The sequence below is a fragment of the Aquarana catesbeiana genome, linkage group LG08, assembly GCF_042186555.1.
Source record: "Aquarana catesbeiana isolate 2022-GZ linkage group LG08, ASM4218655v1, whole genome shotgun sequence".
NCBI classification, from domain to species: domain Eukaryota; kingdom Metazoa; phylum Chordata; class Amphibia; order Anura; family Ranidae; genus Aquarana; species Aquarana catesbeiana.
Genome location: NC_133331.1, coordinates 96765996 through 96790604, shown reverse-complemented (window position 1 = coordinate 96790604; position 24609 = coordinate 96765996). Strand labels below are relative to the sequence as shown.

Genomic DNA, 24609 nt, shown 5'->3' with positions numbered 1-24609 from the left:
TTGTATTGCACATTTCACATTTTTCAAAATGTACAGTGCTGTGAAAAAGTATTTGCCCCCTTTCTGATTTATTTTTTGCATATTTGTTACACTTAAATGATTCAGATCAAACTAATTGTATTATTACACAAAGATAACCAGAGTAAATGCAAAATGCATTGTTTAAATTATGATTTTATTCATTAAGGGAAAAAAGATGCCCAAACCTGCCTGGCCCTATGTGAAAAAAGTAATTGCCCCCTAAACCTAATAACTGGTTGTGCCACCCTTGGTGGCACCAACTGCAATCAAGCATTTGCAAAAACTGGAAATGCATCTCTCATCGCTGTGGATGAATTTTGTCTCACTCTTGTTTGCAGAATGGTTTTAATTTAGCCACATTGAAGGGTTTTTGAGCATGAACGGCCTGCTTAACCACCTCCAGACTGGAAGATTTGGCTGCTTAATGACCAGGCCATTTTCTGCGATACGACGCTGCGTTGCTTTAAGGCAAAGTTCCAGGCTTTTTTCTGTTTATTAAAAGTCAGCAGCTACAAAAAGTATAGTTGCTGACTTTTAATAAACAGACACTTACCTGTCCCACGGTCCAGCAATGCGGACGCCCGAAGCCCCTCTCCTTTTCCCCCTCTTATCCGTGGCGTCGTCATTGGAACTGTGGGCACCCAGCCGTGACAGCTTGTGGCTTCACAGTCGGGCGCGCACTGCGCATGAGCGAGTCACGCTGCACTCTCCGAGTGGTCAGGCAATCTGTGACGTGTCCCAGAAGATTGCCTAGAGGGAGGGGCCGTCTAGGGGGGAGAGGAGTCGCCTAGGCAGCCGAGAAGTGGAACAAGGAAGTGGGACAGGAAGTCCCTCTCTAAAGTAGGCACCCACTCCCCCCAAAAAAATGACATGCCAAATGTGGCATGTAAGGGGGCGAGGTGTGCTTAAAGCGGAGGTTCCACTTTTGGGTGGAACTTCGCTTTAACGGACAAATGCGCGGTCATGCGACGCTGGACCCAAACAAAATTGACGTCCTTTTTATTCCCACAAATAGAGCTGTCTTTTGGTGGTATTTGATCACCTCTGCGGTTTTTATTTTTTGCACTATAAACAAAAAAAAGCGACAATTTTGAAAAAAAAAAAAAAAACAAAAAAAAAAAAAAAAAAAAACAATATTTTTTAATTTTTGCTATAATAAATATCTCCAAATTTCTTCCTCAGTTTAGGCCAATATATATTATTTTACATATTTTTGGTAAAAAAATATATATATCACAATAAGCTTATATTGATTGGTTTGCACAAAAGTTATAGCGTGTACAAACTATGGGAAAGAATTATGGCATTTTTAATATAATTTTTTTTTATCAGTAATGGTGGTGATCTGTGGTTTTTCACGGTACTGCGACATTGCGGCGCACGGATCGGAAACTTTTGACACATTTTTGGGACCATTGAGACTTATACAGCGATCAGTGCTAAAAAAAATGCACTGATTACTGTGTAAATGTCACTGGCAGGGAAGGGGTTAACACTAGGGGGCGATCAAGGGGTTAAATGTGTTCCCTCGTTAGTGATTCTAACTGTATGGGGATAGGACTGACTAAGGGAGGAGACATATCGTTGTTCCTACTTAGTAGGAACAAACAATGTGTCTCCTAGCCCCTGACAGAACAAGGATTTGTGTGTTTACACACACAAATCCCTGTTCCTGCACTTGTGTACGCGATCACGGGTGGCCGGTGGCAATCGTGCCCACCGGCTATGCACATCGGGTTCCCCACAGTGCAGCAGACGTGCGTGTGCCCCTCTGGCAGGCGTGCCTGCTATCGCCCTTAAAAAAGGTACAGACATACCCATACAGCGATTTGCAATAACGAACCACTTTGCTGATGTATATCGGTGTGAGCCAGTTGGTAAGTGGTTAAAGACTGCCCACCACATATACACTACAGCAGGGCTGCTGTATTTCGTGAAACAACGTACCTGTATCTAATTTCTTGCAATAGATACTGTGGGCCATTGCATGGAGCAGAAGCCGATCAGCGGGTCCGGCGGACCCGATGTCCGCCAGCCACCAGCGATCACTCCATAGAGAGGCAGAACAGAGATCTGCCTATGTAAACAAGGCAGATCCCTGTTCTGACAGGAAGTACACAGAGATCTTCTGTTCCTTGTAAGCAGGAACATAGATCTGTGTTCTTCCCGTCAATCCATCCCGCACACAGTTAGAAAACACTACCAAGGAACACACTAAACCCTTTGATTGCCCTTGATGTTAACCCCTTCCCTGCCAGAGTCGTTTATACAGTAACAGTGCATTTTTTTTAGCACTGATCACTGTATTGGTGTCACTGGTCCCTGAAAAGTGTCACTTCGTGTCAGATTTGTCCGCCACAGTGTCCCAGTCCCGCAAAAAAAAAAAAAAATAATAATAATAATAATCGCTGATCACCGCCATTACTAGTAAAAACAATAATAAAAAAGAAAATAATAAAAGTCCATAAACCTATCCTATAGTTTGTAGACACTATAACTTTTGCGCAAACCAATCTGTATACGCTTATTGGGATTTTTTTTTACAAAAAATATGTAGAATAATACATATTGGCCTAAATTGATGAAGAAATTCAATTTTTTTACTCTTTTTGGATATGTATTATAGCAGAAAGTAAAAATTTTTTTTTTTTTTTTTTAAATTGTTGGTCTTTTTTTGTTTATAACGCAAAAAATAAAAACTGCAGAGGTGATCAAATACCACCAAAAGAAAGCCCCATTTGTGGGGGAAAAAAAAGGAAATAAATGTTATTTGGGTACAGCGTCACACGACCACGCAATTGTCAGTTACAGTAACGCAGTGCCGTATCGCAAAAAAATGGCCTGGTCATTAAAGGGGTAAAACCTTCTGGGGCTGAAGTGGTTAAGGTCCTGCCACAGCATCTCAATCAGATTTAAGTCCCAACTTTAAATAGGTCACTCCAAAAGCCTTAAATTTGTTTTGTTTTTTTAGCAAGGTGGACATGAGTTCATGAACTGATGGCTGGACATTCTTCATGAGGATTTTCTGGTAGAGTGCAGAATTCATGATTCTATCAATTATTGCAGGGGGTCCAGGTCCTAAAGCTGCAAAGCAGCCATGTTTGATTGTTGGTGTAATGTTCTTTTTATGAAATGCTGTGTAAGTTTTACGCCGGATGTAACGGGATCCACACCTTCCAAAAAAGTTTAACTTTTGTCTCATCAGTCCACTGAATAATTGCCCAAAGTCTTGGGGATAATCAAGATGTTTTTTGTCAAATGTGAGATGAGCCTTTGTGTTCTTTTTGGTCAGCAGTGGCTTTCGCCTTGGAACTCTCCCATTGATACCATTTTTGCCCAGTTTCTTTTTTATTGTTGAATCATGAACACTGACCTTAACTGGGGCAAGTGAAGCTTGTAGTTCTTTAGATATTGTTCTGGGTTTTATGACCTCCGGGATGAGTTGTCGTTGTGCACTTGTGAGTAGTTTCGGTAGGCCGGCCACTCTTGGGAAGGTTCACCACTGTTCTAAGTTTTCTCCATTTGTGGATAATGGCTCTCACCGTGGTTTGCTGGAGTCCCAAAGGCTTTGTAACTCTTTCTAGACTGATGTCAGTTACTTTGTTTCTCATCTGTTCTTGAATTTCTTTAGATCGTGGCATGATGTGTTGCTTTTTGAGATCTTTTAACATGCTTCACTTTGTTATAAAGCTTCCGTTTAAGTGATTTCTTAAGAGCCCTTTCACACTGGGGCCACCAGTGCGCTAACTAGCGCTTTTCAGCCGCTAGCGACCCTGAAGAAAGGGTTAAAAAAACCTGTGTTGTGGCGCTTCCGAAACATTTTTCAGGGGCTTTGGAAGCGCTGCTCATTCATTGCAATGGGCAGGGGAATTTCGGGAGCGCTGTATACAGCACTCCCAAACCGCCCCAAAGATGCTGCTTGCAGGACCTTTTCTAACGTCACACAAGCGCACCGCCCCAGTGTGAAAGCACTCGGGCTTTCACATGCGGGCGGCATGGGAGGCAGTTTTCAGGCACTATTTCTAGAGCTAAAATGCCTGTTAAAGGGGTCTAAATCAACAAGTCTGGCAGTAATCAGGCCATCAAGTGAAATTTAACTCAGCTGTTGGTTAATCACAGTTCATTCATGATTTAGTAAGGGTGGTCAATTATATTTTCACATAGGGCCAGGCAGGTTTAGACAGCTTGTTTCTCTTAATAAAGGAAACCATGTAAAAACTGCATTTTGGATTTACTCTGGTTATTTTTGTGTAATATTAAAATTAGTTTGATGATCTGAATCATTTAAGTGTGACAAATTTGCAAAACATTTAAAAAAAAAAAAAAATCAGGAAGAGGGCAAATACTTTTTCACAGCACTGTATGCTAATACATGCTAAAACACACTGAGTAAGAAGACCATAGGGTCTACAAGTTTATTTTAAAGTTTTGGTAAGCGTGGCTCTCTTTTCTTTGTACTTAAGTAACATCCATGTATGGTGGCACAAGTGGTGACTCACTGCAGCTACATACAATTGTGCTCATAAGTTTATATACCCTGGCAGAATTTATGATTTCTTGGCCATTTTTCAGAGAATATGAATGATAACACAAAAACTTTTCTTTCACTCATGGTTAGTGTTTGGCTGAAGCCATTTATCAATCAGTGTTTACTCTTTTTAAATCATGAATGGCAACAGAAACTACCCAAATGACCCTGGTCAAAAGTTTACACACCCCAGTTCTTAATACTGTGTATTGCCCTCTTTAACATCAATGACAGCTTGAAGTCTTTTTGTGGTATTTGTGGATGAGGCTCTTTATCTTCTCAGATGGTTTCAACAGAACCCCTCATTTTCCACTTCTTGATTAGAGTTTGAACACTGCTGTTTGGCATTCTCAATTCTTTGGACATATTTTATATCCCTTTCCTGTTTTATACAGTTCCACTATCTTTTCCCCTCAGATCTTTTGACAATTCTTTTGCTTTCCCCATGACTCAGAATCCAGAAAGGTCAGGGGTCAGGGGTCCAGAAACTCATTGACCTTTTATACACACACACTAATTACAAGCAAACGGATCACAGGTGAGGGTGGTTACCTTTAATAGCCATTCAAACCCATTTGTGTCAACCTGTGTTCATGTTATCAGGCCAAAATCACCAGGATATGTAAACTTTTGATCAGGGTCTTTTGGGTAGTTTATGTTGCCGTTATGATTTAAAAAGAGTGAACACAGTTGATTGATAATAAATGGCTTCAGCCAAACACTAACCACGAGTGAAAGAAAAGTTTTTGTGTTATCATTCATATTCTCTGAAAAATGGCCAAGAAATCATAAATTCTGCCAGGGTATGTAAACTTATGAGTACAAATGTATATTCACACATTTACACTAATTGTTTCACTCATTTTTAGTCACAGGGGTATGACTGTAAAGTAAGCCCAGAAGCGCGGGTGTTTTTGTGCACAATTCGTATTTGTCACCAGATGCATGTCTTCTTGAGCATTTTCGCTCTCTTCCTGTTCTAGTGACAACTAAAAAACTGACTTCAGATACAGTATCTCACAAAAGTGATTACACCCCTCACATTTTTGTAAATATTTTATATCTTTTCATGTGACAACACTAAAGAAATTACACTTTGCTACAATGTAAAGTAGTGAGTGTATAGCTTGTATAACAATGTAAATTTGCTGCCCCCTCAAAATAACTCACACAGCCATTAATGTCTAAACCGCTGGCAACAAAAGTGAGTACACCCCTAAGTGAAAATGTCCAAATGGGGCCCAAAGTGTCAATATTTTGTGTGGCTACCATTATTTTCCAACACTGCCTTAACCCTCTTGGGCATGGAGTTCACCAGAGCTTCACTTGTTGCCACTGGAGTCCTCTCCCACTCCTCCACGATGACATCACAGAGCTGGTGGATGTTAGAGACCTTCCACTCCTCCATCTTCTGTCTGAGGATGCCCCAGAGATGCTCAATAGGGTTTAGGTCTGGAGACATGCTTGGCCAGTCCATCACCTTTACCCTCAGCTTTTTTAGCAAGGCAGTGGTCATCTTGGAGATGTGCTTGGGGTCGTTATGTTGGAAAACTGCCCTGCGGCCCAGTCTCCGAAGGGAGGGGATCATGCTCTGCTTCAGTATGTCACAGTACATGTTGGCATTCATGGTTCTCTCAATGAACTGTAGCTCCACAGTGTCTGCAGCACTCATGCAGCCCCAGAGCATGACACTCCCACCACCATGCTTGACTGTAGGCAAGACACACTTGTCTTTGTACTCCTTACCTGGTTGCCGCCACACATGCTTGACACCATCTGAACCAAATAAGTTTTTCTTGGTCTCATCAGACCACAGGACATGGTTCCAGTAATCCATGTCCTTAGAGGTTTCCTTCTGGGACGACAGCCATGCAGACCAATTTGATGCAGCGTATGGTCTGAACATTGACAGGCTGACCCCCCCACCCCTTCAACCTCTTCAGCAATGCTGGCAGCACTCATATGTCCATTTCCCAAAGACAACCTCTGGATATGACGCTGAGCACATGCACTCAACTTCTTTGGTTGACCATGGTGAGGAATCTTCTGAGTGGAACCTGTCCTGTTAAACCGCTGTATGGACTTGGCCACCGTGCTGCAGCTCAGTTTCAGGGTCTTGGCAATCTTCTTATAGCCTAGACCATCTTTATGTAGAGCAAGAATTCTTTTTTCCAGATCCTCAGAGAGTTCTTTGCCATGTTGAACTTCCAGTGACCAGTATGAGAGAGTGAGAGCAATAACACCAAATTTAACACACCTGCTTCCCATTCACCCTTGAGACCTTGTAACACTAACAAATCACATGACACCTGGAAGGGAAAATGGCTAATTGGCCCAATTTGGACATTTTCACTTAGGGTGTACTCACTTGTGTTGCCAGCAGTTTAGACATTAATGGCTGTGTGTTGAGTTATTTTGAGGGGACAGCAAATTTACACTGTTATACAAGCTGTACACTCACTACTTTACATTGTAGCAAAGTGTAATTTCTTCAGTGCTGTCACATGAAAAAATAGAAGAAGATATTTACAAAAATGGGGTGTGTACTCACTTTTTTGAGATACTGTACACTTTGTGGGAGGATTCAGTTAGATTATCTGTCAGTTTTGGTGGTGGAGTGAGGATTAGGACTACATCCCCGTACTTAGAACCCCAGGCCATAACACAACTCAGAGGTCCCAGTGCCAGAAACGATCATTCTTCCTCTGTCATATGAAGTAAGACACCACTAATGACAGCAAACTAAAAAGGACATACAAATGTCTCCTCTGGATTTTGTCATTTGAATGCCTTTTTATTTTAATGTTATATAGGCAGAGGCAACATGTGGACATGCACCAATATAGTGAATAAAGTAAAAAATTGTTGGCAAGTCTGTCTAATGTGTAATAATAGAGTAAAGGGCACTGTTACTCTATGTAAAAATCACTCCAGAGTGAATGATAGCAATGGTATAATTGTCTTATCTGACTTAGTAACCAAAATAGGGCCTGGCATCTAAAACCGTCTGCTTTACCAGACTGGAATGGCATTTGGCACATAGCTTTAAAAAAAAAAAAAAACACTGAATGTATACAATGTCAGGCACCTTTAAAAGCACTATGAAAGTCTTTAAAAGGTTGGCAAGACTGGGACCTAACAGGGCTATAAAAGATCCAGAAATATATGGGCAGTATGTAAAGAATATGGTCACAAAGACTTTTTTCCTTCTTCAAACATTTCCCATTTTTGAGTGGCCACAAGCTTATGAGATACCGGATAAATGCAAGAATATCATGGAAGATCCAGCTATTTTAAAGCAGATGTAAATCTGTATCAGATGGCATTTAGTTTGCTTAAGCCCCATGTATCAAACTATTTCAGAAAATGTTCACTTTTTTTTTGTCTTGCTCTGCATCTCAGTGCTGCTGATCTCTTCCTCTTCAGCAGCTGCAGGTCATTGCTCAGGATGGGCTTCCTAATGGTGTCAACAGCAGACCTTGCCTGCACAGATGAGCATCAGCATTGTCACCTACTGGTAAACTGGAAGCATATGTGGCATGGTGACAACGCAGGAGACCAACTGGTTGACAGGGACAGAACATTGTAACCACATAACAAAGTGCCTAAACTAGCACATTTATGGCAGACTCACCGGATATTATTTTAATAAAAGGTGGCGACTTAAAATGACACGGGCATGTTAAAGATTTTATGAGATTTAAGTGATTGGGTTTACATTGACTTTAGGTGGATTTAAATGTAATTGCATTTTTTTTGGCTGATGTGCCATTGATGGTCTGTCTGTACTTCCTCCAAATGTTGGAATAATAACTGGGGCTGTGTCAAGGGTATATATTTTGGCTACATTTTTGATAATAAAAGGCCTACCTCTTTCCTGTCTGTCTCTGATAGTTATCAGGTGTACCCCTGGTTAAGGGCATGAAACAGAATAAGAAAGATTGCAATCAAACAGAAAATAAAACTGCAACTTAAATACCATCTACCGTTTTTTTTACAATTGATCAAATAAACTGAAGGCTTTATATAAACTACATAACAAAGAATCTTCGAAGAGCTGCATTCGCTTCAACTTTCTTTCTCCCCTCTGGAAAAGGAGATGCAGAAAAAAAAAAAAAAAAAAAGCTTTGAGCAAAACCAGCAGAAAATATTGACAGCAGAACAAATGCTTGTAATTTTATAACCAATCTCCCAGTGTCCATTGGGTGCCATTTCTGTCTCCACTCAGGACCAATCAGATGAACAGAGCTATGAGTCTGCCTGAGTGAATGTGAACCAGTTACTGCACAGCCCATTCCTTCTGCACCACTTCGAGCACTTTTATTACTGCTCAGTAGTGGATGGTGAGGGCGAGGACCATTTAGCGGGTCAGAGTACAGTGGAATAAAGAGGGGGATTTGCGGTAAGACAGAAAGGGGTAAATAAGCAGGATAGGGGTGGCTATAAGCTCTAGATTTCACATCTTTACTGGAATGCGTTTATTAAAGGAAGGCCGTACTGTGAGATTTTGCTCCTGGGAGCTGATGGCTCACATTAGTCTCTCTAATTGTCAAAAATCTAATTTAGTGTTATGTAGCACAGGCCAGCCCTGGGTTAAAAATATGGAAGGCACGCACTGTTATAAAATTTGTTTTCCACTGAGGTAACTCTTGGATAAGGAGACTATAAATGGTTTAGAACAAGAGGCTGCTGGAAAGGGAAGGTCAGGGAAGGGATCAAGAGGGGACAAGACAGCGACATCAAAGTAATCAGCTTGTTAGGTGACAATTTTTCTTTGTGCTTATAAGGCCTAATGGCAAACACCCTTCTCTGTTCCCCATTCTGCCTCAAGTCGCAATAAAGTACAGAGAGAATATCTGTGTCTTCCCACATCACTATTAAAATTCATCTTATTTTATAGGAATGATATGGTTATTACAACCAGCCTCGCTGAAAATAATATTCATTGTATATTATTTCTTCACAAAGGCAGCAGAGGGAGCAGTGTCTTTGCAAAGATTAGGCCGTTTTTTGGTACACTATATTGTCAAAAGTATTGAGACGCCTGCCTATACATGCACGTTAATGGCATCCCAGTCTTAAGCTGGATACAAACTATGCAATTTTCTTTAGATTTTTTTTTTTCCTTTAGATTTAGCAAAACCATATAATATGAGGTGAAATCTAAACACTTTCAATGTGTATACTATCAGGCAGGCCCTTGCACTACATAGTTGAAGGTAAATCTAAAGGAAAGCGAACAACAAAAGTTGTACAGTGTGTATCCAGCTTTAGTCCGTAGGGTTCAATATTGAATTGGCCCACCCTTTACAGCTATAAGAGCTTCAGCTCTTCTAGGAAGGCTATCCACAAGGTTTAGGAACAGGTCTATGGGAATATTTCTTCCAGAAGCGCATTTGTGAGCTCAGGCACTGATGTTGGACAAGAAGGCCTGACTCACAGTCTCCACCAATTCGTCCCAAAGGTGTTCTATCGGGTTGAGGTCAGTCAAGTTCCTAAACTCGCTCATCCTTGTCTTTATGGATCTTAATTTGTGCACTGGTCCAAATCATTTGGGGGAGGAGAGGATTATGGTATGTTTGTTTTTTTTTTTTTCAGGGGTTGGGCTTGGCCCCTTAGTTCCAGTGAAGGGAACTCTTAAGGTGTCAGCATACCAAGACATTCTGGACAATTTCATGCTCCCAACTTTATGCGAACAGTTTGGGGATGGCCCCTTCCTGTTCCAACATGACTGCGCACCAGTGCACAAAGCAAGGTCCATAAAGACATGGATGAGTGAGTTTGGGGTGGAGGAACTTGACTGGCCTGCACAGAATCCTGACCTCAACCCAATAGAACAGCCAGGCAGGTAAAGGCAAGTGTCACAATATTTTTGACAATTTAATGTATGTTGACATTACCTTTTTAAGAGCATGTCTTGAACCTTTAAAATTTAGCATAAGCCTTTTTAATAGGTTAATGAAGCACCAAATAATTCACACGTCTTTCAAGTGTGCTTTTTTAAAACGCAAAAAAGCAGTAATTAGCTTGGTTGCCATTGAACATAGCAGAATTTTTTTTAACCACTATGAAGTATGACTATAAAGAAATTAGACCATTTCTAAAGCTGAACATGTGCAATCTAGAAAAAGTAAAGGGAACACCAATCTAAAAAGCAGTACATTAGGCTTTGGCATTGTTAGCGTGGTGCTGTTAGTTTTTTACATCACGCAAATTCTAAACTCAACACTAAATTAGCCCTTACTACAGCACCATATTCCTGAAATAGGAGCAACAATCTTTATAGTACTCCGCTGAAAACAATGAGTGCCGAGATACTGCTGATAAGAACCACCTCTCTTTATGTTTCAAGGGAATTCAATATGGAGTGAAGTAAAGAAGCAGCCAGCGATCTTTGACCTCTTCTAAAAAAATATATACTAGCTGCCTGGCCATTTTTGGAACGAACCTTCTCGGACTCAATAACCTGGAAGTCAGAACTTTAGGATCTGCATAACAGTTTTGAATCAGTGGCTCAGAAAGGCACTGGAGCCTTTGAACCAGCATAATAGCCAAACTGATAACATTTCCCATGTATTTCTCTTAGCACAGATTTAAATCTCAGTGTGGTTTTGATGGGCCACAAAAAAAAAAAAAAAAAAAAAAAAAAAAAAAAACACTACTGCTGCTACTACTACTTATTATAATAATAATAATAATAATATTATTATTATTATTAATAATAGGTAAGCAATATAAAAAGGCTGAATTTTCTATCTGTGCTACCAGGCCAGGAATCTTTAAGGGCAGCATAGAATCTCTCTAAGCATGGTCGTTGGGTATACATTTTCTGTTAATGTAACCATACAAGCTTAAAGAAAAATTATTGTTCCTTTCAGTTATATGTACTATATTTTTGACAGATAGTACAGCTTGAAATCCAACCCCACTTTCTGTAGGCGATGTCTTAGTTTTACCCGGATTGTTTTTTACACGTACAGTATTTCAAATACGTGTTAGCTATTCTTTTACACACCACCAATAAAGCTGGACCCAAGGCACATACAAATGATACAAATTAATGCAGCTCTGTATTCATGAATAAACCATTAACTGTATCTAATGAAACTAGTGATCAGGTGTGCTGCATGAAAATATGACGAAAAGAAACATAATCAAGCAAACAAAAGGCACCTCATCAACCCCCTCCTACTCCTTCACTGCCCAATCACCAGTCTGAGATTGGAGGGATTGGAGGGGGTCATTCCTGTAACTGAAAGTGATGTCATCCACCTGAATGTACTGTGTGAGGGGGCTGTGTTAAAGTGGTTATAAAGCCCATTCCTTGCATTAGGGTTAAAAATGTTTAGGTAGTATTGTTTTTTTTTTGTGTATTTAGCCATTTGCTTGAACAAAGTTGTAAAAGGGATGCATGCTAAATGTGTACTTGGAAGGTATACAATTCCTACATTGACGATTTTGTTAGAAGGTCAAAAATTTTAGTCTCCAAAATATTCTAGTAGGGTAGAGCAAGGGCTACAGAATCGTTTGGGGCATGTTTTTTTTACAGGCTGTACAATAAGGAATTATTTAGGCAATTATTTGCCCTGAGCACTTACCCCAATCATCCCAGCAATTATCTCTATAGCCCCAGTCCCCACTGTTGTGTATGGGATCTCAGCTAAAGGAACGCCAGCATTCTCAAATATAGAGTTGGTGTAGAACCAGATCTGCAAAAAAACATAGCTTCAGAAATCAGTCATCAAAGGGCTATTTTAATATGTACATGTGCAAAAATCTGAGTTACAGAATTATCAAGCATGTCCTTCCTCTAGTTTCTGGATTGTGCTATGCATAGTATTTCTTTGTTTGCGAAATTGCTGCTTGTTAGTAGATAAAAAAAAAAAACTAAACAAAAACAAAAACGTAAAACCCGACTCTATGAACCTTGAAAATTATCCCTTGCAGTGGATCTGTGCCCCCACACTGCAAGGGTCAATAGCTAATGTCGGTCAAGGTGACTTGTTAAAATTATTTACTTACCCAAACTTACACACAGCTAGACCAGTCCTCGCAGAGTCTTCTCCCCCAGTGGTCTAAGGTCCTCACCTCATCAAGACAAATACAGGGTCCGTAGCCCTGCATTGGACATGATGATGCCAAGGGACAGTCTATTGTTGGAGCTTTAGGTAGGCCATACGTTATGAAAAGTTCTTTCCTTCAAACACAGGCTGAAGGAAAGTAAATTGCTTGATACTCCCAACAACACAGTGTTGATAGGGGAATTCCTCCCTTTGCGCTATTGTATTCTGACAGCGGGAGGTTTCTCTGCCGTCAGAAATAAAATGATCACTGCTGGTTGCTACAGCCATCAGTGATCGAACAAATAAAAAAGAAAACAGACAAGCTGGTTGTACCGAAGTCAAATCGATAAATAGACTTCAGTACAACCAGCCTGCCCATAGTTGAATTGAAATTCGGCTGGTTCGGTTGAATTTTGGTCCGTCTATGGCCGGCTTATGGGAGTGACACCAGCTGGTGGAGTGGAGAATTATGCAAGTAAAAATAGGATTTTTTTTATAACAGCTTACCTGTAAAATTATTTTCTTTTGAGGTACATCGCGGGACACAGAGCCTCAGTAATTACTGATGGGTTATATAGGGTATCACTAGGTGATTGGACACTGGTCACACCCTAGACAGGAAGTTCAACCCCCTATATAACCCCTCCCCTTACAGGGATACCTCAGTTTTGTAGCAAAGCAATATAAAAGTGTATTAGAAGAGGGGTGGGACCTCTGTGTCCCGTGATGTACCTCAAAAGAAAAGGATTTTACAGGTAAGCTGTTATAAAAAATCCTATTTTCTTTTGAGGTACATCACGGGACATAGAGCCTCAGTAATTACTGATGGGACATCCCAGAGCAATGCTATTTGAGGGGAGGGGAACCACAACAAACTAGGGTGTAATCAGACCTGAGGACCTCGTACCGCTGCCTGCAGCACATTACGCCCAAAGGCAATATCCTCATGCCTTCTTACATCCACCTGATAAAATCTGGTGAATGTAAGGAATGAAGACCAGGTTGCGGCCTTACAGATTTGAGCCATAGAGGCCCAGTGACGCACCGCCCACGAAGCACTAATAGTCCTTGTGGAGTGTGCCTTGATTTGAATAGGCGGAATTTTCTGTTTCAAACCATAAGCTTGAACAATCGCTTGTCGAATCCATTTTGTAATGGTAGACTTTGACGCTGCCTGTCCTCTATTGGGACCTTCTGGCAACATAAACAAAACATCAGTTTTGCGAATTTGAGCAGTTGCTTCCAGATAGGCCCTGACTGCTCTTACTACATCCAAAGAATGTAGTGACCTTTCTTCTGTAGAACAGGGATCTAGAAAAAAGTCAGGCAGAACAAATATCTTGGTTTAGATGGAAATCTGAAACCACCCACGGTAGAAGCTAGGATGAGGGCGCAATACCACTCTATCCTTGTGCATGATTAAAGAAGGCTCTTTACAGGAAAGAGCTGCTAATTCTGATACTCTTCTAGCTGAAGAAATTGCTACCAGAAAAATTAAATTCCTTGTCAACAAGACCAAGGGAATTTGACGTATTGGTTCAAAAGGCTGTTTCTGTAAAACTGACACAACCAAATTCAAGTCCCAGGGGTTTAGGGGCGCCTTAACTGGAGGATAAAGCGCGTTACCCCCTGTATAAAGCTTCGGACCAAAGAACGTGAAGCAAAGTGGCCATTGAAATAATACTGACAAGGCCAAGACCTGGCCCTTGATGGTACTCAAGGCCAGCTTCATTTCTAATCCCATTTGCAGAAAGTCAAGAATTCTGCCTATTACATACTTTCTGGGATGCCAACCCCTGGATTCACACCAGGATACATAAGTTTTCCAGACTCTATGATAAAACACTCTAGAAACTGGCTTCCTTGCATTGATCAAGGTAGAGACCACAGGACCTGAAAGCCCACGACTCTTCAGAACGTGGGTTTCAAAAGCCAAACCATCAAATTTAGCATTTGTAAGGCAGGATGGAACACTGGACCCTGGAATAACAGGTCTGGACATGACGGTAGTGTCCAAGGGGAACCTACTGTCATCTTTACTATTTCTGCATACCAAATTCTTCTGGGTCACGCTGGGGCCACCAGAAGTAGTGAATTCCTTTCCAGCCTGATCCTGCGAAGAAGTCGTGGCAGTAGCAGAATAGGCGGGAATGCGTAAATCAGTGAAAACCGATGCCACGGAGTCACCATTGCATCTGTCCCGCATGCAAGAGGATCCCTTGTTCTTGACACAAATCTGTCGATCTTGTTGTTGAACCTGGATGCAAAGAGATCTACATCCGGAACCCCCCCATCTTTGGCATATGGCCAAAAGGACATCGGGGGGGGAAGAGACCACTCCCCTGGGACTAACTGCTGGCAACTCAAGTAGTCCGCCTGCCAGTTCTCTATCCCCAGAATGAAAATTGCCGTTATGTATGGCACCTGTCTTTCTGCCCAGATTAAAATCTGGTTCACCTCTTCCTGAGCTGCACAACTCCTGGTGCCTCCTTGGTGATTGATATAAGCCACTGCTGTGGCATTATCAGACTGGATTCTGACAGGGCAACCCTGTAGCCTGAGCGTCCAGGCCTTTAAGGCTACATATGCTGCCCGGATCTCCAGAATGTTGATGGGTAAGGTCCTCTCGATTCTGGACCATTTCCCTGGGGCAGTTGACTGATCCAGAACTGCACCCCAACCCAAAGACTGACATCCGTTGTTACCACTGTCCAGGTAATTGGTAAAAAGGATCTACCTTTTTGCAGATTTTTGGATATTAAACCACCAACTGAGGTTCTGACGCACTGTAGGAAACAGACGCATCGGAAAATCTAATGCCTGAACCTTCTTGTTCCAGGCAGACAGAATACTGTGTTGCAGCAGTCTTGAATGGAACTGAGCATAGCAAACTGTTTTGAATGAAGCCACCATCTTTCCCAGCAGCCTTATACAAAGGCGAATAGAGGGGCCACTCTTTGCCCTGACTACCTGAATCAGTTCCTTTATGGCACTGATCTTTGCCTGGGGTAAAAATACCTTCTTTTGTCCTGTATCTATGATCAAGCCCAAATACTCTAGTCTTCTTACTGGTTTTAAAGAAGATTTCTCTAAGTTGAGAACCCAAGCTAGATATTCCAGGTAGTTGACTGAGGTAACCAGGTTTTGGTTCAAGTGAGCTACCGACCGGTCTATCAAGAGCAGGTCGTCTAGGTATGCTATTACCGTTATACCTTGCGCCCTTAATCTGGCCAAAGGAGGAGCCAAGATTCTTGTAAACACCCGAGGTACAGTATCTAGCCCGAAAGGCAGAGCTTTAGACTGAAAGTGGCGTTCTTCTACTTTGAAACTCAAGTACTTTTGATAAGCAGGGAAAATAGGTACATGCAGGTACGCATCTTTGATGTCTATGGATGCCAGCAGTTCTCCTCTTTGTAGGATGGAGACTACCGATCGGATCAATTCCATGCGAAAGGACCGAATCCTTAGGCACTGGTTTAGATCCCTCAGATTTAAAATGGGTCTGACATCAACCACATTCCCCGCTCTTCTGTGGGAACCACCTTGATACCATTCTGCGACAATAGTCGCTCCAACGCTAGAAAGAGAGACTTGTTTTTCTCTAGATCTCTGGTAACATTTGACCTGAGGAATTGAGGAGAGGGGAATTCTCGGAACTCTAGCTTGTAACCTAGAGTTACTATGGAGATCACGCATCTGTCCTGAAAATCCTTCTGCCAGAGCTTTGAGAACTGTAGAAGTCTTCCCCCCACCCGAGTGAGTGGGGGGGCACCTTCATAAGGAGGCTTTAGCGTCTTGTCTAGTAGGCCTCTTACCCCAGGACCTTATTTGTCCCTGGGGTCGACTCTGAGATTTATCCCTTGAGCCTGACGGAGGAGGCCGTCAAGACTGTCTGGAGGCTGACGCTCTTGGCACCTGAGACAGGGCCCATTTAAAAGAAGGTTGTTTACTCCTCTTAACTGGTAAGAGAGTGCTTCCCAAGAGTGAAGCGAGAGGTTTGGATAATAGAATCCCTGATTGCATCAACAGCAAAACACAAAGCCGCTGGTAGGTTGACAAACCCCTGGGCTTGTTGTTCAGGTAAAACTTTGAGGACCTGTTTAATATGGTCTCTCAAGTATTGACAAACTCCAACTGCTGCTACTGCAGGTTGAGCTACTAAACTCGCCAAAGAAAAAGGTGTTTTTCAACAGGGATTCCAATTTCTTATCAGTTGGATCCCTAAGCATCTTAGCGTTGTCAACAGGACAAGTCAGGTTTTTATTTATAGAGGAAATAGCAGCATCCACTGTCGGTATACCCCACATTTTTTGTAAATTTTTCTTCCATAGGATAAAGTGTTGCAAACTTTCTAGGAAGAAAAAAAATGTCTGTCTGGGTGGTCCCACTCAGAATAGATAAGTTTTTCCAGTAAATTGTGAACAGGAAAAGCATGTATAGTTTGAGGAGGCCTCAGTGAACACAAGCAAGAGGAGGGTTCTTTAACTGACTCAGATACGGGTAACTTGAATGTGGAGCGAACCAATCCAGCAAGGATTAACATCCTCTCATTTTGAGACGCTGAAGAGGGCCCTTCTCCACTTGATTCCACAGAAGAATCATTAGTCTCATCTCGATCCTCTGAGGGGGATCCCTCTAACCCTTCCCAGAGTTCCTGTGCTTGAGGGACCTGGGTGATAGATGGGGACCTAGAGCGTTTTCTTCCACTGAGTGAAGATGCTATCAAGGTCACAAGTCTCTCCTCTAAACCATTAATGGTTGAGGAAAAAAAAAAACCCCTGCGTAATGTTATACAGGGGCTGAAATGCCCGAAGCAGTAGCAGCCCCTGACCCCAACGGCTCACCCTGGCCATCTTCCCCCGGTCTTTCAGGGGGGGAAAGAGCTGCAGAAAGGGGGTCACCAGAGCCTGAAGGAGATCCCCTATAGCCTTTATTTCTCTGGGTATTTGCACCTCTTATACCCATAGTGCAAAACTACAAAAGTAGAGGTACCACAAAAAATGCACTGACTGCTGAGTGATGTAGTTCAGCAAACTATTGCTGCTACCAATACTCAGTCTGGTGCTTAAGTAAATGCTGCCTGGGAAGATGCCTGTGTCCCACACTCATATGCGATCATCAGCTCTGTGTCCCTCCATAGGCTGATTGCCTCTGAAAGAGTGCATTTTATAGCCTGTATGGCCGGCGAAGTGGGCGTCTAACCACGCCAGACGTAGTGCTAACGCTCCACCCCCTCCTCCTATATATGTGTGTTATAGCTATACAGTGTTTTGCGCAGCAAATATTCCAGTGTCATGTGACAACATCATATGCTGCCAACTTGAGCCTCTGCAGTAGAGATGGGCTCGGGCGTGTTCAAAATCCCACGTGCCCAATCCCGCCAAGGAGTCGACACTGCACAGCACTAATCACAGGCAGCGAGACATTTCCTGGTTCGCAGCTGCACATATCGGGAAATGTCTCACTGCCTGTGATTAGTGCTGTGCAGTGTTGACTTCTTGGCGGGATTGGGCACGTGGGATTTTGAAAACACCCGAGCCCATCTCTACTCTGCAGTAATCTTTACTCTTACACTGCAACTTTTAAAATAGGTGCATGCTATCCACATAATGTGACCCAATTTTAGAAGAAAAACCTATGACACTTTCACAATTTACTTTTATAAGTGGATATGTCAGTGGTTTCACTAACGTGCTGCGTCTTTTCTAGTGCCTTGACTTACACTTAAAATCCCAGACATTAGAAAGTAACTAGCGCCCTCTGGACCTTTTGGGTCTATAGAAAACTATATTCTCATTATTGGTTGATGCAATAGGATGCCAGTGATTCTGGACATATATTCTGTGCAACTATGTTCCCATACCCCCTTTCAGAGAACCCTATTGGATATTATTATGTTCTCAAGACAGTCTGAATTGGAAGAGGTTTTCTCTTTTCTTCTTTTCCAAGATGTTCTTTTTGTCTTTATTGTCTATATTTATCTTTGCTCTGTAAACTGTTGCAAAACTTTATATTGTGAGCCATACTGTATAAGAAGAGCAAAGTAGTAACATTTAAAAATAACTAGCAAACGTTTTAAAGGCAAAATGTTTAGACATTACAGAAGTTCAAAGATATTTCTGGGTTTAAACATTTCCAGGGATGACGCTGCAGCACTTGTATATGGATATCAGAGACATGATGACATCATACTACTCCTGGGATAAGGTCATCAGACATCTAGTTCTGCAGCCTGCAGAGTACATCTACAATTTTTGCATTTTGTTTTTCTTTAAATCTTCAGCCATTTAAATTGTGGCGACTAGTTTTCAGTTCATTTTTACACTAGTGTTGGCTGTGCAAATATATGTATGACTTACAGCATCTATTCCAGACAGCTGCATACCCATATTGAGCACGATGACGGACAGAGTCTGCCAGAACAAAGTCCGGTCCATCAGTAGCTGGACAACAGAGACCACCTCCACAGAGGACAAAGATTGCTGCTCCTCCTGCATCTCCTCAATAACGTCTTGAACATCATATTCTCCACGAAAGCACCTAAGAGCTAAGTAGACAGACCTGATGAGTATTGGGCATTGCTTTAGATTACAATTTATTAATTTTTTTTGTCTCAGACAACCACCAAGTTTGTGAGTTTACAACCAATGCAATGCAGCACTTAGATTTGTGTCATGAGTATTTGTTTCAACATTGATGGTCATTCCCATTTTTTCTACCACTCCCTCTGTCTGAGAAAACAACTTTCTTGTTATCTACAAATAGTGAATAGTTATACCTCCTATTTAATCCCCAGCACATAGTGTGACCCTACCATTTCATTCTTTGTGTGGAGAGAATGATGAGAGAGGGTAAAAGGATGACATCAGGTAAGGACTTTTGGGTGACTGAAGACCGGTTACAGTCTAGAAGGGGAGAGGAAAGACAGTGCTGTACTGCTTCAACTGTGACCAGGCCCTCCTCCAAGCTTTTTTTTCTTCATCTTTCTTCATCTGAAAAGTACTCTGCTTGTTTTGAGTCCCAAAGCAAGCGGAGAACTATGCACATTTGTAAAGCAGGCTGTTCTGTGCAACAACAAGACCGTACTGCTCTTTTAACCACTTATCGAATGCCCCATAGCAGATTTACTGCTACAGCCCTCCTGTGCAGAATTACGTATATGAATGCGATTCTGCACTTCCGCCTACAGGGGGCGCGCGCTTACCACCAGCTGGCTGCTTCTGCTGTAATTATTCACAGAATATGGGTGTAACACATTACAAAAAGGTGAACTTATCCTTTAATCAGTTATTGTAAGGTAATGCCTTCCAGCCTTGGAATAAATCAATGTTTTTTATTTATGTAACTGTGTCCTAATCTTAGTTCTCGCATGAAACAAGTTGGCATGAGTTAGAAGGCGATGAAGAGGGTAACACTTTGTTTCACAAAGAAAATTTCAGGTGACTTTCTGTGGCCTACTACTGACCAATGGATGTTTCTGAGAGGAGATTTCTGCATGTTGTAGATTTCTCCTGGCCAACTAGAAGCTTGCACATCAATTATATTCAATACTCGAACCTTTGGAGGAAAGCCCTCATGGTTTTCCTTGAAAATACCCCTTTTTCTTTACTATAAGATTTATGGGTGCAATGCATACACTAGGATAACAAGAATTAGTCATGAAGCAGAAGAGATAGTGATATAATATTTTTTTGATGGACAGCCAGTGATTTTGGGCAGTAGCTTAATTATGGTTCTCAGATTTAGGGAATTACAAACTGATTACTTGCAGTTCTCTGCACTACTGAATTCAGGCCTTTGATCATTTGCTCGTTTTTTTTTTTAGTGTGACAGAAAAGGGAAAAAAAAAACTGCAACTGGCCAAGTTTGTGGTAGGAATGAAGATTAAGAACAACCCTATTTTACCCTTCATACAAAGTTATCAGATAATCAATTTTGTAATGCCCATTCTATAGGAGCCAGCTTTGAGGAAGATTTAGTGAATTACAAATGTATTACTTGCAGTTGTCTACACTACTGAATTGAAGCCTTTGATCATTCCCTCCATTTATTTTGGTGTGACCAAAAGGAAAAAAAAAAAAAACTGCAACTGGCCAAGTTGTAGGTAGGAACTGAGTTTTAGAACAATCCTATGCTACTCTCCATACAAAATTATTCGTTTTGTAAAACTGGCCACACAATAGTAGATTTTTGAACGAGCATTCATACGAAAATTGCCATCAGCACATTTATTAAGAAGAAAGGGGGAGGGGGGGGCTGCTACCTAAGTGCAGTATTAATACATAGTTTTTATTGCCATAGGCTTAAAAAACACTCACAAGAATAAATCATAACATCATTTTCATCATGGACTCTAAAGATAGTCACAACTTAACCTGTTTTATACCCCTTTGAGCCCTTTGCACACATACTCCATGCACCTGAATGATGTTATCTATAAAGTACATTTATTGAATGTGAAACACATTTTTGAATTTTGCACAAAAGTGCTTAAAGCGGAATTCCAGCATCTAAAAAAAAAAAAAAAAAAAATTAAAAAACTCGGCAGCCTTAAATAATGTAGCTGCTGACTTTTAATATAAGGACACTTACCTGTCCAGGGATCCCACGATTTTGGCCCCTGAAGCTGATTCCTCCATCGGCTCGGGTGCAGGCGCCCGCATTGCAACTAAGGGAAACCGGTGTGAAGCCTTTAGGCTTCACTGCAGGTCTCCTACTGCGCATGTGCGAGTCACGCTGTGCTTTTTTAATGGTCCAGTCCTCTTCTGGGACACATATAGGTCCCAGACAGAAGGCAGTGGGGAGGGAGGGGCCAGAATTATGTACCTTGCCACGGCGAGATAAAACGGAAGTCTACCTGGACAGAACAAAGGAAAAAAAAAAAAAAAGTACAAAATAAAAGATATCCAAAAATGAGGTGGGGTGCTTGATCCAACGTTCAAGATCTAGATTTTAGCCTAGAACTCCGCTTTACGAAATGTTTCCTACAGCTAAAAACTGCTATGGATTATAAAATCAAAATGAACATTCACAAAACATATATTTTTCAAACAAAAAATTCTACTAGCTTTAGGAACCACCTTCAAGTGGACCCCATCCACTCTTCTGCAGCTTGTGAACGTGGTCCAACATTTCCCACTGGAACAGCAAGCAGGGGGCTATCAAAACTGCACACTGTCCTCCTGGCGCATATTTACACTTAAAAGCATTGATTATACACCCAGTTACTTTATTAAGTACACCTTGCTAGTACCGGGTCGGACCCTGTTTGGCCTTCAGGACGGCCTTAATTCTCCTTTGCATAGATTCAACATGGTGTTGGAAACATTCCTCAAAGATTTTGAACCATATTGACATGATAGAATCACACAGTTGATGAGAATCTTCCGCTCCACTGCATCCCAAAGGTGCTCTATTGGATTGAGATCTGGTGACTGTGGAGGCCATTGGAGTACAGTGACCTCATTGTCATGTTCAAGAAACCAGTTTAAGATGATTTAAGCTTTGTGGCATGGTACATTATCCTGCTGGAAGTAGCCATCAGAAGATGAGTACACTGTAGTCATAAAGGGATGAACATGGTCAGCAACAAAACTCAGTTAGGCCGTGGCATTTAAATGATGCTCTTTTGGTACTAAGGGGCCCAAAACGTGCCAAGAAAATATGCTCCACACCATTACACCACCACTATCAGCCTGAACCGTTGATACAAGGCAGGATGGATCCATGCTTTCATGTTGTTTACATCAAATTCTGCCCCAACCATCTGAATGTCGCAGCTGAAAGCGAGACTCATCAGACCAGGCAATGTTTTTCCAATCTTCCATTGTCCAATTTTGGTAAGCCTGTGTGAATTGTAGCCTCAGTTTCCTGTTCTTATCTTACAGGAGTGGCACCCATTGTGGTCTTTTGTTGCTGTAGCCCATCTGCTTCCAGGTTCAATGTGTTGTTTATTCAGAGATGGTCTTCTGCACACCTTGATTGTAAAAAGTGGTTATTTGGTTTACGGATGCCTTTCTATCAGATCCAGTCTGCCCATTCCCCTCTGACATCAACAGGGCATACAAGTCCACACAACAGCCACTCACTGGATATTTTCTCTCTTTTGACCATTCTCTGTAAACCCTAGAGATAGTTGTGCCTGAAAATCCCAATAGATCAGCAGTTTTTGAAATACGCAGACCAGCCCGTATGGCCCCAACAGCCATGCCACGTTCGAAGTCACTTAAATCCCCCTTTTCTTCCCCATGCTGATGCTCGGTTTGAACTTAAGCAAGTCGTCTTCACCACATCTAGATGCCTAAATGCATTGAGTTGCTGCCATGTGACTGACAGATTAGCAATTTGTATTACCAAGCAACTGAACAGGTGTTCCTGATAAAGTGGCGGTGGCAGTGAGTGTATATTTTACGGTTTATTTTAGTGTAAGGTAGCCCAATGCGGTTACATGTTAAACTAGGTTTTCGGTTACTTTCTCAGCAATGCTTTAGGTTGATTATACATTGAAAAACAACCCATCAGCCTATTAGACCCATTTCTGGCTCATACTTGGGATGCCCCATTCTTAACAGATGTGCTTACACAAGCACAGAATATCTTTCAGCTCTTAATGTTTTACAGGCAAGCCAAATGCCCGGATAAGCCTGTAGGCAGGTAGAGGGCAGGATAGGCCCCTTTAAAGCTAACTCCGCCTACATAGGTGAATTGTGGGAGTCCCTATACAGTCTAGAGCAGGGATATGCAATTAGCGGACCTCCAGCTGTTGCAAAACTACAAGTCCCATCATGCCTCTGCCTTTGGGTGTCATGCTTGTGGCTGTCAGAGTCTTGCTATGCCTCATGGGACTTGTAGTTCTGCAACAGCTAGAGGTCCGCTAATTGCATATCCCTGGTCTAGAGGAAGAGGGGGAGCTGGGGGAAGCTTGAAGAGAGCAAGGAAGAAAAACCAAGTCTGCTGTGCTCCTGCTCTCCCCCTTCATTGGGGGGAGAGCAGGGCTCCCTGGAAGTTCCCGTTTCTTAACTCCTGGGGAGATAAGGTAAAGCTCCACTACTTCGGAGCTGAGGAAAAGGCAGAAAGGAGTTTCCTCCTTGGTTCCCCCCTTCAGAGAGGAGGAAAATATGGAAAACAGTAGAGAGAAGGTGCAGTCTAATCACTCCAGTCAAAGCTAAGTGAGGAGCAAGCATCTCCTAGTCGGACAGTTAAATACTACCTCTATTGTTGTGGAGAACAGCTGTGGATTAATGAAGTTGGAACTGTTATGTCGTCACTCAACTTTATACAATAAAGAGGTTATTGATCTCAGTGTGAATGTTTGCAAAGGGATCCACAGCCAAACCTGGGAAGATCATAGTAGACATAGTCTGTGTAAATCTGGTTGAGGGTTGAACAGGCAGTGTCAGAAGGAGAGTGGAGGGGCCTGGTCTCCAGCCACCATCCTCACACAGGGGAGTATAATTTGGGATAACAAAAACTGGAGTTAGACTTACCGGTAACTCCTTTTCCAGTGGTCTTCCAGGACAGCCCTTGAGAGATGGAGTCCCTCCCATCGACCCAGGAAACACATTGCCAAAACAGTTCAAAAGGCGGTCCTTCAGGTCCCTGGCCAGTCATTTACCAAGAACCGAAGGATGGAACTGCAAAAACATAACCATAAACAGGTAATAATGTTAGTACATTCACATAATCAAAAAAGGGTGGGATCGTGCTGTCCTGGAAGACCACTGGAAAAGGAGTTACCGGTAAGTCTAACTCCAGTTTTCCCCAGTTGTCTTCCAGGACAGCCCTTGAGAGGATCCCCAAGTACTCACCAGATTAGGGGGGGACCACGGCTTGGAGAACTTTTCTCCCAAAAGCCTGATCCTGACTGGACATTAAGTCTAGTCGATAATGCCTTGTAAAGGTGGAAAAGCTTGACCACGTGGCTGCTTTACATATTTGCTCCGGTGTGGCACCAGCTCTTTCTGCCTAGGATGCTGATAATGCCCTTGTGGAGTGGGC

The 24609-nt window shown here is 42.1% G+C and overlaps 1 protein-coding gene across 2 annotated transcripts in view; it reads right to left on the bottom strand.

Moving 5' to 3' along the window:
* Positions 1-24609, bottom strand: part of LOC141105945 (solute carrier family 2, facilitated glucose transporter member 9-like) — a 106118-nt gene that overhangs the window by 32792 nt on the left and 48717 nt on the right. For both annotated transcript variants that reach the window (XM_073596179.1, XM_073596180.1), the window contains 2 exons: positions 18972-19159; positions 12148-12258 (listed from right to left, as the gene is read on the bottom strand). In XM_073596179.1, the coding sequence (XP_073452280.1) occupies positions 12148-12258; positions 18972-19159 (299 nt within the window). The remainder of the gene's footprint in view (positions 1-12147; positions 12259-18971; positions 19160-24609) is intronic.